This window comes from Diabrotica undecimpunctata, chromosome 1 (genome assembly GCF_040954645.1).
Source record: "Diabrotica undecimpunctata isolate CICGRU chromosome 1, icDiaUnde3, whole genome shotgun sequence".
Classification (NCBI taxonomy): Eukaryota; Metazoa; Arthropoda; class Insecta; order Coleoptera; family Chrysomelidae; genus Diabrotica; species Diabrotica undecimpunctata.
The window spans coordinates 121,729,426-121,746,947 of record NC_092803.1 but is presented as its reverse complement, the minus strand read 5'-3'; the positions used below and the strand labels follow the sequence as shown (position 1 = coordinate 121,746,947).

General features: G+C 29.7%; 1 protein-coding gene and 1 long non-coding RNA gene across 2 annotated transcripts in view; one reads left to right on the top strand and one right to left on the bottom strand.

Annotated features, from left to right (window-relative positions):
• The window catches only part of LOC140431288 (UDP-glucosyltransferase 2-like), a 38,592-nt gene extending 30,890 nt beyond the window's left edge, over positions 1–7,702 (top strand). The window contains exons 5-6 of the mRNA XM_072519223.1: positions 539–758; positions 7,244–7,702. Of these exons, the coding sequence (XP_072375324.1) occupies positions 539–758; positions 7,244–7,523 (500 nt within the window). The 3' untranslated portion in view covers positions 7,524–7,702. The remainder of the gene's footprint in view (positions 1–538; positions 759–7,243) is intronic.
• Positions 1–17,260, bottom strand: part of LOC140431292 (uncharacterized) — a 32,861-nt gene extending 15,601 nt beyond the window's left edge. Inside the window, exon 1 of the long non-coding RNA XR_011949652.1 lies at positions 17,230–17,260. This is a non-coding gene — a long non-coding RNA (uncharacterized lncRNA). The remainder of the gene's footprint in view (positions 1–17,229) is intronic.
• Positions 17,261–17,522: the final 262 nt, after the last annotated feature.

The window sequence follows — 17,522 nt, the reverse complement described above, 5'->3', positions numbered from 1 at the left end:
GAAATGAACGTTATTAAACATGCTTGGGACATTCTCAAAACGCGTATCAAGAAGCGAAACAATCCCCCTATTACACTTCGAGAACTAAAAGATGCTGCTCGTGAAGAATGGGAAAGAATTCAGCAAGCCCAGTTCAACCAGTTAATCGGCAGCATATCAAATCGCCTACATGCATGCATACAGGCCAATGGAGGAAATACTAATTATTAGTTTTATTAAAAATTATTTTTTTCTATACTAATTTATCGTTAAATGTAAGTTGTAAATTGTAAGTTTTTCACTCCAAGAGAATAAATAATTTTTCTGCATATCGTCTATCTGGTTTTGAGATTTATTTAGTATTGTTGAGAATTGAAACAAAATGATGTTTAACTATTCAGAAGAGTTTATATATAAAAATCAATAAAAAGATGAAATATTCCAATATTCCAAACTTTTGGACATATGTATCTATATATATATATATATATATATATATATATATATATATATATATATATATATATATATATATATATATATATATTGTTAATTTTAGCGCATCCCAATTTAAAGTTATTTATTAGTCACGGTGGGGCTTTGAGTACATCAGAAGCAGCGTATCATGGCGTCCCAGTAGTAGGAATACCATTTTTTGCTGACCAACATCTAAATATTAACATAATGGAAAGCAAGGGAATTGCTGTTCGAGTAGATTTTGTGACAATGACTGCAAACACCTTATTGGATAAAGTAAACGAAATCCTTCACAATCCTAAGTAAGTAAAAATTAAAAAAAGAAGAAGTATCTAAATATTTCAATTGTCTTCTCACGATATGTTATTAACTTTATTTCTATTCTAAATTGAAGACATGAGATGATAAAGGTGCCATGTCCACTTTTTCAGATATTGAGTAATTGAAGGAAACGCGTTTTCACTTATATATTTTTTTTAATAAATTTTATAAAATTTACCAATATCTTATTAGATTAGAATCGTTTTGTACTTTTTTATATAATATTTTTTGTTTTTCTAGAATTTAAACTTTTTTAGTAATTTTAATTTTAATGGACATAGCACCTTAATCAACCAACATTTTATGCAGATGTTGGTATAAACTTGAGTAGAGAAAGGTGTTATGTCACGTATGTTGTATTTAAATTTTAAAAAAATAATAAAAAAAACTATTAAATAATCTGGAAAGTAAATTTTATTTGCAGATTAACAAAAGCAAAGTAAGATACATTAAAAATTTATAAATAAAGACACAGAACCATTTAAATTTAACATGAATTACGTTTTTTCTTAGGGTTTTCAAACATTCTTCTAAAACAATATCATAATACCATTTATACTCTGCTGGAATAAACGTAAGTTGATCTTGTAGATTTGAAATTTTTTCAGAAGTCAAACCACCGCATTTAGGTAACTTTTGTAAAACAACTTGATTACTTTGTACTATAAGTTCTCTTTTTTTTGTAAGTCAACTTCCATAAATGGAGTAAACCGATCTAAACTAGTTTTGTAAAAGTATTTTCCAAAACAACTTACTCTTAGCCACTTCACTTTATCTCGAAAATTTATTTTTTGGTCAAGACTGTGAGTCTTTTGTTTAAATGAAGTTTTGCAGGTAGAGTTTCAAAGCAATAAAAAAATGTTCCATGTTAAGGCATACACTTTGTTTGGTACTCGCAGATCTAATAATTTCCCGATATTGGTCTGGTATATAAATATTCTGATGTTTTCTAAGAACCTTTTCTATTCTTCCAAAGTCTCTGTCAGAGTCAAGGTAACTATGACCAACTTCGGGAAATTTTAGGTCAATGATCTTAAATATTTTATTTAATATTAGGTATTGAAAAAGGTTAATAATGGAGAAGTTTTTTTTTGTCCCCCACATTGATCTGACCAAATTATTAAATGATCAATTTGGGGATTTTCTTCTTTAAGAAGCAGACAAAATCGTAGCAAACAACTTGCTATTTCATTACTCCCCCTATTGGCAATATCCTCAGTCCATGTAAAAAAATAGGACTTGTGACCAGAACTGGTTAAACAGTGGACTCCAAAGTTGTATAGCCACATTTGTCTTAAGTAAAAGATTTTGACGTTGATAGCTTTGGCAAAGGCATCGTTTGTTGAAGATCCATTGTTATGTAACATTTTTATTTGGAAATTTTTACTGCTTTGCGGTCAACTTTCTGCTGCGCAAAAGCAAGTTGAAAATTATTCGAGTGCTCTTAAGAGTTCTCTCCAGCATCGCATAAACTGCAAGTATCACTTTTTGGTACACCAAAAGATAAGTTAAACTTTGTTTCAAATATATGTCTGTAAAAAGAGGCCTTTACGAAATATTTAGTTTCGAGCTTTTTTGTTTGAGAATCATCTATATACAGTTGATGAAGTCGGTTAATATTTAGTAAAGGGGAAAGGTATTTTTTATGTGGGTTTTTAGTCCTAGAATAATGTGATTCTTCTGAAAGAAACTGCTTGATATGATTTTCAATGCAGTTTATTACTTCATCGGATATTTTTTTTGGATTTTTGTGATGCTCTTGCTTATGGGGTGAGGGCATTATCTGGTCAGATTTTAAGTCATTTTGAGCTTTAAAGACTTTTTTTCGTCCAATTCGGTATAAAGAGCAGAAAGCATCTTTACACACTAGTGTATTTTCTTTATCACACGTAATAAAATATTTAAAGCTGTAAGCTTTCGTTTTTATATTTTTACGAGGGCGGTGACGATTAACTTCCTGCATCTTAATACTTTTAAAAATTAAAATATTTTTGGAATTTGTATCTAGCTTATAAAATTTTCTTAGAATTTCTTCTCTGCTTGCAATACTAAACTTCTCAGTACAGTTTAGTCTACATTTTTCTTTACACAGTAAATCTCTTTTAATTGTTTTTTCTTCCATCACTTTACCAGTCTTTTGAGAAATATATTCTTTACCTTGTTGTCTTAATCTTGCAGCTTTATTTCGTTTCCAATTATCAGTTTTCCGGACTCTTTTTTAGTTATTTTTAAAACTGGTTTAACAATTTCTCTTCTACTTATTTCATCGGCAGTAACATGGAATTGCTGATTATGGTCTTCTATACGTATTTCCCGAGGTATTTCCTCCTGCACTTCGTCAATCCTATCCGGGGTTTCCCTGCTGTTTCTCGGAACCTCAAAAATATCTTAGTTGTTTATTAAATTTATACTTATTTCTAATTTCTATTATTATTTCTTAATATTAACTTTTTTTAGCTTTACCTTTTTAATTTCTTGGTTATCAGAAAACATTTTACGTTTGACTCTATCAACATCCGGATATTTGTTTATGAGACTCGTCGAATAAGAAATATTTGAGTTATCAGAATCCTCTTCCGAATCTTCTTCACTGGAAGGGGAATATTCGTTGCCTGATTTAACACTTTCATCAGTACAATTATCCATGTAGGCTAAAAATTTAATTTATGTACATAGGTAGGTATGTATGTAATAATAACTCAAGTAATGTATATTATATCTATATTTTTTTAAATAAAAAATTGAATTGCAGAGGGGGTAAATTGTTATTAAAAAGAGATGATTAATTAATAAAGGTAGTAAAAAATTTTTTAATATGCCTACCTGCTTTAGAGTTGACCTTCTTTTAAAGTCCACTAGTGCTTGGCTGCTCTATAATCACCGCATTGGTATTGACCTCTAGAGAAGTACAAAATACAGTTTCTATCTACAAAAAAATTCTCTATTCGGACTTACCTTTATTTGAAACACATATTTTCTTGTTTTTTACTAATTCTAACATTCTTTTACTTCTCGAACCCATGTTGAAAGATGTGATAAACAACAAACATAACCTTAAAATGTCACATGGCACCTACCATGTAAATAAAACTTTCCCACTATCTAGTGGATAAATGTGCTATGTCCTTAAATATGGACATAGCACCTTTATCTAATAAAAAAGGGTACTTAGTCATAGGACATAGTACCTTTATCAATTAAAATAATCCTTATTATTAACAATTTAAGAATCTTGAGTTATTCAGGGGTTGTATTACGACTTTAGGTAACCAAATATACAAATAAGTCATTTTTTGAAAAAAAATAGACATAGCACCTTTATCAACTCATGTCTTCAATTATCCAAGACTCTATTATTTAAAATAATTTTCAGAATAAATAAAAATTGTCACGCTAATAATAAGACCACTTCTTCTGAAAGTTTCATTTCCATTACTGATACTGACAATCTTCATAGCGACTTTCGAAGCATCGGCTTTAAAGAGTGGTTTTTAGTTGCAACCATACTATATTTTTCTTTTCTTTTTTCTTTCTGTTCTCTGTTTTGCCTTAAATTATGTGCCGCATAGTGCCGTATTTTCCCAACACATTATATGTATGTCTGAAATATTGCAATTTTTTTTCTTTTACTGTCCTTTCTACTTTTTCCTTGCTATTCTTAATACTTTGTTCATTTTCCACATATCTTCAGAATCGTTACTATTTTTGGACTAATGTCAAGTCTCTACTACAAGGACTACAACTGACAAACACTGATTGAACCATTAATGACTATTCAGATTTTATTCAGATTAAATGGAACCTTAAATTCTAATGGCGTATGTGAAAATGGTGTGATTACTAAAAACCAATAAATCACCAATTGACGATGTTATAACTGCCAAAAGAATTAAAGCAGTGGGATAAATAGGTATTCACACAATCCCAATGCTATGTGTCATGATTTTACAATAATATGGTGAATGGTAAAAGTATTATGAATAAATGTATACAGATTTGGAAAAAAATTTACGGAACATAGGATTTTTAATACAATAACTCAGATCCTCGATTTGCAATTAACCAGTGTAAATTTCAATACAACGTCGCGATGTTTTATAATAATCTAATTACAGTGTAAGTGTAAAAACGGAACACAGCTAGAGTACATGCCAATTCGCCGAAAACGTACGTATTTATAAATGTAGATATGGAATTAAAAATGTTATTTAACAAAAAAAAAATGGTTATGTTTTATTGCCAAAACGTCTTGAAAAAAAAGTAGAAATCTAAAAATAAAAATAAAAAGGAATTTCAAAAATAAAATAATAATAATACACTCTTTTTAATTTGAAATTATAAACAATGTTTGAAATAACAAATGTATTTAAGTATACATTTAATAATTCAAATAATACCTAATGAACACAAACAAAATTGATGTTAGTAAAACATTATTTATTATCTACACAAAACCGGAATTTCGGGAAAATTCGGTAGACGGAGCAACACTGTCGGCGTGCCACATACGCTTCTACAAACCGCAGAGGAGAGGCAATCCAGTGGAACAAATAAATTAGTTATAAAACATCGCGACGTTATATAGAAATTTACAGTGGTTAATTGCAAATCAGGGAATCTTAGTAATTGTATTTAAAATCCTATGTTCCGTAAATAAAATTCCAAATGTATTATGGTACTGCATAAGCAGAACTAACCTACAAAATTAAGCAAAGGAGCCAAATAATGAACAAGCTGAACACGATGAGAAGAAGAAGTATGGTCTTGTACTAAACGAAAAAGACCTGAATTACAAGAATAGGTCGCAGTCCGCATAATATCAGAAATATTGCTAATTTTCAAGTGATCGATATATTTAACTACTTCGAATCCCTGATTCAAAAACAGAAGGCTAATCCAAAGAAATCAAATACAGAGTGGCAATAATACTTAACGTAACTCTAAAACTGACTCATATAGCAAAATACTCAGCAATCTCGATGATTACGTATTAATCAGAATCCATCCACCTAGCTCTGTGGAATCCTCGGAGAAAAAAGTATAAATCCACTATTCTTAAGGAGCAAGATGGCTTCAGGTTAAAGCAACACTTGATAATTTGTAGATCAATCTCTCGAAAAATTACCTTATCCATGCTTCACACAATCTTTCAATCTGTTTTCTAACACATTCCCTGTCCTTAATCGGGATAATTCACTTATGTTATATTAGCACATTATTTATCTAAAAATGTAAAATGTGCGCCATATGTTTTGTAGTTTGCTTTTTCGGTAGTAGATCTCTTAGTCTCCAGGTAAAACAATGATTGGCGGCCCTCTTCTGAATGCAAATTAATTAGTCAACGAGTCCAAACTTCCAAACTTTATGTTAGATACTGAAGAGATTCTCTCGGTTATGCTGAGGTCTTCTGTGACATAATGAGTTGTGAAGGTACCTTCTGGAACCGTAAAACGATCTTCTCAATGATACTTGGATAGACATACCAAATCTGCTTCATTTCTTCTTCTATCTGCATATTTTAAGATAAATTTATTAAAAATCGATCAGCAACTACACAGGTTTTAATGTTTCAGAGGTCTTTCCTTTTCTATATTATTCTATATCATTCAAACCGATAAATTAAACAAGACGATTTGAGAGAAAAAATTTGGTTTACATCATCGATCCTCGTTTTCGATTCTCTTTTTATTGATGGAGTAAATTAAGTACACCGATATAATAAAGTTTGTTAAAACTTGGGGGCCAGTTGAAAACAAGGCCGCACTAGAAAGCGTTGATTAGAGAGTTTGGTAGTATGTAAAGAATATAGAGAGTGCAATTGTTGAACATGCCAAAACCCACAGTGTGTTGTAGCACTAGAGAATAAAAAAGAAGAATATCTTTTTAATTTCATACTAACTTTCTCATTATCTTTGAATTTAAAAAAAGAACCTAACGTCATTGTGAATTATATAGTAAGACAAGAACATCTACTTCGAAGCTTTAATTCGTAAATCGAGTATTATATTGAAATTTTATTGAAAGAGGGAGCCTAGCCATTTGTTTCATTTAAATCCGATCGATAGCTCATCAATATCAACTGAATGTACTGGTCTTAATCTCTTTGATGTTCATATATAAATTTGGAAAGATGTTTGCCAATAGCTCGATTCATTGTCTCGATAATTCTTTGTGACTAAGGATGCAAGGGCGTGGTTTTGGTCTTATTGACACCAATCAATTGAAAGACGTTTTAAAAAAGTGCCGATTAGAAATTTCTTGATTAGTCTAATTGATTTCTAAAGGAACCGCAAAATGGTTAAAAAATTCTATAACCAGAATATCTACAATATAAAAATATGGTACAATGCGACAAGCGAGAGATGGTCTAAATTACATTAATTTAAAATGCATTTTATCAAACTCATAAGACAGCAATTTTAATTCTTATTTATACATATTTATAAATATTATTATACAATTTTAGATATCTTCAGAATGCGAAGAAACTATCACAAATTATAAAAGATCAACCACAAACTCCACTAGAACGAGCAGTATTTTGGTTGGAGTTTGCAATCAGGAATAACGGAACTCACATTTTGGATCCAGCCTCTAGACATATGTCTTATTTTATAACATCTTCTCTCGATATATATTTATTTTTAACGAGTGTTATTATTGTCATTTTATGGTTGTTGCTAAAGTGTTTGAGATTAATAAAATATTGTCTCTGCAAAAACACTAAAAAACTGAAAAAGGAATAAATAATTTAAGAAAGAACGTAATTATGTTCATCAATTTGGTTTACAGTCAGACCATTATACCAACTAATATATCTTTAGTTTATTCTTACGATTTGTTACTGTTATGATGTTTTCGTTACGATGTTTGTGTTCTTGTAGACGTTTATATTAAGTGTACGTAAATAAAACAATACAGAAAATATTAATACTTTTCTTAGATAATAGATATAATACTAGATCATGAATATTTTGTTAAATAAATTGTGTATTATAACTAAAAATTATCGTAACGAGCAACCTAAACTGGTTGTAATAAAACGTTTGGGTTTATTATAGCCTTAAAAAAAAGATGAAATAATTTGAAAAGTTCTTTTTAATTTCTTACTAGAGAAAATATTTAGAAAAACTTTACTAAAATTACAACAGATAATCTACGAAAATACAAACCAAGCCCTCGCGTAAGCAGATGTCTCACCTCTTAAAAACTAAGATACATGGACTTATATTATTAATTAACACAAAAATTAAATATAGAAAGCACGTGGTGTTCGTGTGTATTAAGGTATAAAAAAATTGCTTATTACAAGCTTAAATTTTTATTTTAAGAAGATCTTTTCGGAATTAAATCATTCCATCATCAGTTAACTAAAAGAGAGAGTAAAAATACCAATATTAAAAAACACAAGTTAAAATTTAAATATATAGAAATAACACGTTGGTTTTTTACTACTTACATAAAAAGTTGTTAAAAAACATTGTATGGCCACTTAAAAAAAACTTTCAAAGGACATCCGTATTAAAATATAATCCTCATGGTTTTATCAAGGTAAATGCAATAGACTTAACTTATTGATTATTAAAAAACTGAAAATGGGGGCATCTTACATGACCCCCTGTAGCTGGTGAAGTTTTTTCGACTTACATTACCTTTGATCTGTTCTGGAGTCTTGGGCTAACTGATATAAAGATGGTATGAAAAATCAGTTAGTACCCATCAATGTCAAGTGGAATGATGTAGTAGGAGCAAAAGTAATTGTGCTTAAGTTTGTGAATAGGCAGTTTTTAGTGAAGAATTGTGTTTTGTGTGTAGTAAGATCAATAGCAATTTTTGGTATTTTAAAAAGGTGGTGGAATGTAAAACAATGAGTGACTGTGATGTAAAATAAATTTGGTATACCAGGGTAAGGCAAAATTTAAGTTAGGTAGTTGAAATTAATAAATCATTTTGAAGGCGGTAAAAAGAATGTTATTACCTAATTGTTTCCTTGTATGAAGTAGATATAGATAAAATTTGGTTTGAAATTTGTGGAAGATGAATCGAGGAAAAAGAAAAAGAAAGAAAAAGAAGTGGGAATGAATGTAAAGATACAACAGGTATACTAGCCAGTCCTGGATATCTCCACTTCATGGTTTGTTCCAGTTTCACTTTTAATTTTAAATATAGAAAGATGAGTGATATTTGAAAAAAAAAATACAACTAGAACCAGATTGTAAACTATTTTGTTCTCTCTTTATCTTTCTCTTTCCCACTTTCCCATCACTTTTTCCAAATACGTGATCTCTGCTCTTGTTTTATTGCCGGAAATTCTTTGTACTGTAACATTTCCAATTATGTTCTATGTCAATAATTTGGGTGTCCTTCTCCTAATGTCTTCTTAAGTCTAGAACTACAAGGTTAAATTAGTGGGACAATTTTCACAGGGCGGGGTTACCAGAGATCCGAAACTATATTCCACAATAAAAGACATGTAATAATTTTTTAGCTTACTCGTATGTGTCAAAAAGTTATTTAATTTCCAAACAATTGTATCAAGTAAATGAAACCGAGAAACAATTGTCGAGGTGTTAAGAAGAATGCAAAAGAAAAATGAGTTTGGAACTCCACTAAAATTTTAAAATAAAAATATCTTAAACGCCTTGTGAAATTTTTCAATACCTGATGGTGCACATTCACGTTACAGCCAATAATCCTGGTCCCAACTTATATTTAAACTATCTACCAAATTCCTCGAGATTTTGCAAACTAGGCCGATTTCAGTGGAATGGAAAAGTAACCTGATTACATACGTACATTAAAATGGTGATCAATGTTAATGTCAAAATTACTTAGTCATATGTTTATCTGTGGGGACATTCAAAGCGTACACAAGTACAAAGATAGTGGAGCAAGGACTTTGGCAGATAATACAAAATAAAATAGGAGAAAAACAAGCTGCTTTTATAAATGACCATAATACTCATAATTAAAAACATCATAAAAGGGAATATCAAAATTTTGAGGAAAAGGCAAAAAAGCTATATCTAAATTGCATAGACTTAAGAGTAGGTAAAGGATTTGGGGAGATAGCTTAAGTATACTAATATTTTTGGTTATAATCGATAGAATATTAAAGAGCACCAGAAAATGGACAAAAAATTAAAAACAAACGTAGGTAATATAATAGATTGAAACTAATACAAGTAAACTAATGTATTTAGTCTTTTAGTAGACAGTTAAAAAAAATTGAGAGACTGGCAGAGATTTGGACGAAAGGAATCAAAAATGTAAAGATAAAAATAAACAAGGAAAAGAAGAAGCGAAATAATGATTACAAATAATAAAACCAAAGCATATCAAAGAAAAAAAACAGATCATACAGTATGTAGTATAGTTGACTAGCTCTAAGGTTCATACTATGTTTTCTGTATTTTTAAAGTTATAGTATTGAAGGGAAGCTTCTATACTGGCATTATATTACTGTTTTTCTCTACAGGAAAATGCTGAGTGGAGCGTCACGGAACTAGCACCACAAGGTGGCATCGTGACGAGTAGCGTCACAGAATAGCAGTGCTTGACATCGATTCACTACTCTCGATCAATTCGTTTCTAGTCATAATATAGTTACTCTAAGCAGGTTTAAATTAAAAACTGCATGAAAAATACCTACAAAATATAGACAATAAATGAGAAGTAAAAAATTAAAAGAATATCTGTCACTAAAACATTCGATTCGTAACGATTGTCAATATTTAACATTGACTCATTTGTTAAAATTTTTATAATAATTCTTGTTTTAAAATAATTTTATATAAATACAATTATTATTTTAAACATATTATAGAACATTTATTTATATTTAAATATATTATAAGAGCTTTTCGAATAGTTTTGACATAATTGGGAACGATATTGGACGATACGACGTGATTTCATGTGTCGTTTGTTTGGTTTTGGAATCATGATGATCTCAGCTACCTTCCATAGTTATGGAACATAAACAAAACGAATCTTTAATTAGATTAGTAAGTTTAACCTTGGCCTTTTTAGGGCAGCTCCTTAAGGACCTGCCTAGTTATCAGATCGTAGCCGGGGGCCATTTTGGGTATATCGTTCGTGTTGATTTAATTTTTAACCTCTTTTGGTGTCGTTAAAGGAATGACCACGTTGTCATATCTACTGTTATATCTACTATACTTTCGGAAAACACTTTTGAGATAGTTTGCAAATACAAATGCTTTTTGTTCGTTGTTTTTCAGCCAACCTCCTTGTTTATTTCTTATAGGAGGTGATTGCATAATTGGTCTCTTTAAATTCTTGGTGATTTTCCATGTCGAGTATTCAATACTACAATTATTTGTCAAATGTATCAGGATTTCGCTAATGGATTTATTCTTAAGTTGCCTAATCTCTTTAGCTGTGAGGCAAGTTGGTTTACTTTTGTTCTGTCTTGTGGCGCTCTGGTTAGTTGCCATTTTTTTCTTGTGCTTCTGTTTTTATAGATTAATTCCCAGATTTCCTTAGGGCAGTTTTTTCCATTCAATCTTATTAGTAGTTTAGGGGTATTTTCCCAGGCCTCTTATTAAATGTCGGTATTGAATTTTTCCACCTAAATGTTCTAGTATTCTTTAGTCTTCGGTGACACTGCCAAATCAATTCTTTCTTTTAGTGTATATTTCATATACATATGATTTTATATAAATACAATGTTGGATTTTTGCAATTATTAGTTCGATTATTGTATTAAAGTGCTATAAAAAGAGTTACTAGTAAAACATTTTTCATATTTATACAGTCACAGTGGAAGAGTCCATTTGTGTGCCTAACGAGGGGGTGGCCGTTAGGTATACAAAATATTAAAACTGACCATAATTTATTATATTGATTTTTGAAATGTTTCATAATTTTTATAAAATTTAAAAATACAGAAACATAGTATAAAGGTTAGCGCAAATCTAAGCGTATAAAGTGACTTTATTATTTATTTTTCTTTTTTTTTTGTTTTAAACAAATTATAGTATATTCAAATATTTCAATATTGTTATTCATTGGATAGCATTTATGACTTTTAAATTATAACAATCGTTACGAATCGAATCTTTCATTAAGGGATATTCTTTTAATTTTTTACTTCTCATTCAATGTCTGTATTTTGTTCGTTATTTTTAATGCAGTATTTAATTTAAACCTAGTTAGAATAAATATATGATGAGTAGAAACGAATTGATCGAGACTAGTGAATCGATGAGAAGAACCATTATTTTGTGATGCTACCCGTGACGCCTGCTCGCCGTAGCGCTAATTTCGTAATGCTCGTCTCAGCATTTGACTATAGAGAAAAAGTAATACAACGCCAGTGTAGAAGCTTCGCTTCAATAATTGGAAACATTAGACTTAGATATAGCAAAAAGACAAAATAAAGCAATTGGGAATGAAAGAAATAGATACAATAGTTAAACTTAGAATTTTTACGGTAAACGTATTCTTATCTATTACATATCCCAGTAAAGCATGGCTATTGCAGAAAAACACGAAAAATATACCAGCTCTGAAAATAAAATATCTTAGAAAAATTGCTGGAAACAACAAAGTATACATACAGAAATAAATAAATTAGACAACCGATAAATCAATGACGTTTACTGGAAAAAATGAATAGGAAACAGTTCGACTGCTACAGACATCTAATGGTGAAAATCAAAACAGTTTTATTAAGAGGATAATAAAAGTAAAGAGAACAAAGAAAAGAACAAATTAATACCAAAAAACATGGATAGATAAGATAAACGAATTTGGAAAAAAGAGGAAAAAAAAATTATTGAAGAAATACGAGTAATGAATTTAGATCCGAAACCTTGAAAAATTGGATAAGCAATAAGCATTAAAAACACAATTCATTGCTGAAAGGAATAAGGATTTACGCGAAGAAGAAGAGAATTTAGACTTCGGAAACCGTTCTCTGTTTATATTATAGCCACAGTGTATACACCATAAAAACACATAATGTTTTGGTTGAACCATATAGTATTGGAGAGGTATCATTACTATACCTTAGGATCTGGTTACCCATATTACAGGAAGAAATTAATTGAAAAGAAATGCTACTATTGGTAAGTTGATACCATCTTGGATATATATCATTAATGTTTTAAAATAACATACATATAAAATCAGAGTTTGGTGTTAATATTGAGAATAAAATAAAGGTAAGACCAAATGCTTACTATGTCGGGATAGTATTGTGAGGTTTTTGCCTGATTTTTCCTCATAATTTACTATGAAATCATTAACAGGATTATTTTACTCCCATCATTGCATGTTGTTGTCTTTTTCAAGACAAATCACATGCTATGATTTTTATGATGGATATTATTAAGTTAAAGTTTTATGTGTAACATCAACAGAAAACAATTCAAGGCAACCACAAGTTAATGTAGAAGTCAGAATGGCGATCTATTAACAACAAGGAAAGATGTATTGAATCGATGGGTGAAATACTTTAACCAGAGATTTAATATAGAGGACAAAGAAGAAAACCTGAAAGACGAAAGAAATGAAGTAAGAGGAACAGACGAAAGGGAAGAGAAACCACCAACGATTCTTAAAGTTAAAGATGCATTTAAAAAACTAGTCAGAAATAAATCACCTGGAATAGATAATCCCCCAGCTAAACTATATAAAGATGTTCACTATGCTATAATGGCACTACAGCAGCTCATAAAAGAAATATGGACACAGAAATCCCTCACCAATGATTTCAATATTGGGATACCTTACACGATACACAAAAAAAGAGATATCTTTGAATGCTCTAACCACAAAGGAATTAAGTTTCTAAATGCAGCGTCTAAAATATTCTCCACTATACGACGTCATCGTATGACACCAAATGCAGAATAAATAATAGAAAAATACCAGGCTGGTTTCAGAGGTGTTAAATCGATAATTCTTCAGATTGCAACCCTGAGACAAATTTTAGGAAAAATACTGGAATATGGCATGGATACTTATCACATATTTATAGACTACAATGCAGCCAACGACTATGTAAATAGAAGGTAAATGTTCAAAGCAATGAAGCTAGGAATACCAAATCAGTTAGTAAGTTTAACAAAACTAACTCTTGAAAAAATTGAATGTAGAGTACGAATTCAGGGAGAACCGTCTGAACCTTTTAAAACAAATAACGTTTTGTGACATACGTAATACGTATCATAACCATTGGTTCAATATATAATAAATCAGTGCAAATCCTTGCCTATGCACATGATATCAATATTGTTGGGAGAATGAAAAAGGCTGTAGCAATAAAAGAATCAGCTACAAAAATGGTTTTAATAATAACCACCAACAAAACGAAGTACACGGAAATATGCACACAACCACAAATCCTACGTCCACTTGTTATAAAAAAAGACGTCATCGAAGCAGTGAACGAATTTGTATACCTGGGAGCGCTCCTTTACACTGAAAATAATACTACCGCAGGGATAAACCGCAGAATTTGCAAGACCAACAGACGCTATTTTGGGCTCAATCTCCTTAAATCCACAATTATATGGAGAAATACAAAAACAAAACTCTACAAAACAATAATACGCCCAGTCCGGTATGAACTCTTACAAAAAGTAATGAAGACATTCATGTTAAGTTGTTTCGAAAGAAAAGTACTAAGGCGAATCTATGGAGCAGTAAATGACAATGGAGTGTGGAGAAGAGGATATAACTTCGAACTTTATAGAATATATCAGAAACCAGATATCGTAAAACATATTAAGATAGGGCGTCTGAGGTGGATATGGCATGTAATGAGGATGGAATAAAATGTCCCTGCTAAAAACGTTCCTTTATAGACCCATTGGTCAAAGAATAAGAGGAAGACCCAGAACAAGGTACTTTGATAACATCGATGAAGACATGAGAAATATGAAAATACGTGCTTAGCGGAAGAAGAAGATAGATAGAGACGACTGGAGAGAAATTCTTGAGAAGGCTAGGACCCACACAGGGTTGTAGAGCCAGAATGATGATGATGAAATTTTCATGCAATTAAATGAACTCTCCTATATAATTATCTATAATATCATTTTAAAGTCATGTACTTTATAATGTATAAAAAACATCTGAATTGTCAGTATGCGTCAGATAAAATCATATTATATTGTTTAATTTATTAATATATTATATTTTGAGAACGATTTCCGAAGTGGAAATCGAAACGTGAAATAAACTTAATTTTAAAGTAAAACTGGTTTCTTCGCTTTAAAAATAGTAAATTGCATTAAAATGCCACAAGAAAATAGCCGCAGAACAAAATTTTTAATTCATATATATATATATATATATATATATATATATATATATATATATATATATATATATATATATATATATATATATATATATATATATATATATATATATATATATATATATATTGTGATGATGTATTATTTGTGAATGATGAGCAATGAGTGTTTTTTAATAATAGGGTTTTTATCGCGTTTCTCAAAGAATTAGTTTGTAAGCCCTTTTTGAAATTATCTTTATTGTATCTATTATGAAACACACATATATATATCTAACATAACCAATGCAAAATTTAAAATAAACTATCTTTAAATTGAAATTCTTATGAAACTAATTAAATTATATAGACAATGTAAAATTTAAACAAACTATCTTTAAAATTGAAATAATTATGACACTAACTAAATTATATTAACAAAATTTTGTACTTTTCTTTCACTGAATGCCTAAATGAAAATGTGAGGCATTTGAACTGTGGATGTATCGCAGAATCCTGAGAATATCATGGACCGAGAGAGTCACAAATGTCGAGGTCTTGAGAAGAATGAATAAAGAAAAGGAAGTCATACTTACGATCAAAAAACGAAAACTGCAATACTTGGGACATATTACAAGAGGTGATGTATTATTTGTGAATGATGTTTAAATGAGCAATGAGTGTTTTTAATAATATATATGTATAGGGTTTTTATCGCGGTTCTCAAAGAATTAGTTTGTAAGCACTTTTTTAAATTATCTTTATTATATCTATTATGAAACACACATATATATTTAACATAGCCAATGTAAATTTAAAATAAACCATCTTTAAATTGAAATTGTTATGAAACTAATTAAATTATATAGACAATGTAAATTTTAAACAAACTATCTTTAAAATTGAAATTGTTATGAAACTAACTAAATAATATTAACAAAATTTTGTACCTTTCTGTCACTGAATGCCTAAATGAACTGTTCTCCACTATATAGATTTTAATCACCACTCAATGTCTTCGTTCTCATCCTCGGTTTTTGTGAAATTCCTTTTTCCAATTATCAGCTTCCAATAATTTAAAATATTTTTCTTCTTAATAGCATTTATATTTATTCTTCTTTTTAATATACCAATATCCAATCACCAAATATATTATATAATTTTAATTTTAAATTAATACTTTCTTCCATTATCCAATCACCATTTATACATAACATAATTTTTAATCTTCAATAATATTCTCTTTATTATACTTTCCAATACTATCAAATTTTAATACGAAATCACTGATTATTGCATACTTTATACTTTCTTCCTAATTCAGACTGACTAATCTTGAACTTACTGAACAACTGACTTCACTAACTGTAACTAACTGTGTCTGTCTTTTCTATAACTAACTGTCTGACCTTATACTGACTTCATAGTAACTGTCCTGACCCCCTTACTGACTGACTGGCCTCATACTGACTTCCTACTGACTTACCGACTAATTTGAATCCAAATCTCCGAGTATTTATATCTTTTTCCATGTTCCAGAATCATCTGGCAAGAAATCATATTCGAATTGTTCTATTTTCTAAATATATGAATTTTCTGGAATAGTCTATCTCGCAAACAGCGTTAACTCTCGTGTTATATAGAATTCTTTTCTTTTCTATAGAGAATTTTGTTGACATTTAGGCTTTTCAGATCAGAATATAAACTTATGTGTAATTTAAACAACCTAAATTAATAAATTACACTACTTCAAATCCGTCATTATATGTAAATTAAACATCTCAAACCAATAAATAACCCCACTTCTACATTCGCAACCATTACTTAAACCACACTTTTAGAGTATATTTGGTTGCCTATGCAAATGGCTCACTTAAATATATTTACAATATTATAATTATTAAAAAAAAAAACTTTTTACACTTATTATATGTCAATTTCTTAAGAATGCCCTCACATAAATATATTTTATAGTATATAACTTATTAAAATAACCAAATACTTTTTATATCTAATATTATCTAGTATATAACTTATAAATTAATTTTTTAAACACTATTTTTCTTTCTCCTATATTCATATCATCTCATTTCTCTCGTAATCCATTTTCACATTGTTGTTCATATTCAAACATTTTAGTTCAATTGTTAACCTATTAAAATACTTTATGGCAAGGTAGGTACCTACTACTAGTGGATATCGTAAATACTTTTATTTTATGCCATAATAGTATAAAATTGATTTTCTTCTTAGCTTTCTCTTGTCCATTTTTGGATATAGGCCTCTCCCAACTCCTTCCACCGATCTTTATCCTTAGCAACATAATTCCAATTTGTTCTGGCTGTCTACCCATTTTATCTGTGGTCTTTCTCTTGGTCGTCTACCTTTGTCTCCAATGTTGTATTATGGGGTTCCAACGTTGGTCTTTTTGTCTAGCAGTGCGACCTACGAAGCTCCATTTGTATTTGGCAATTTT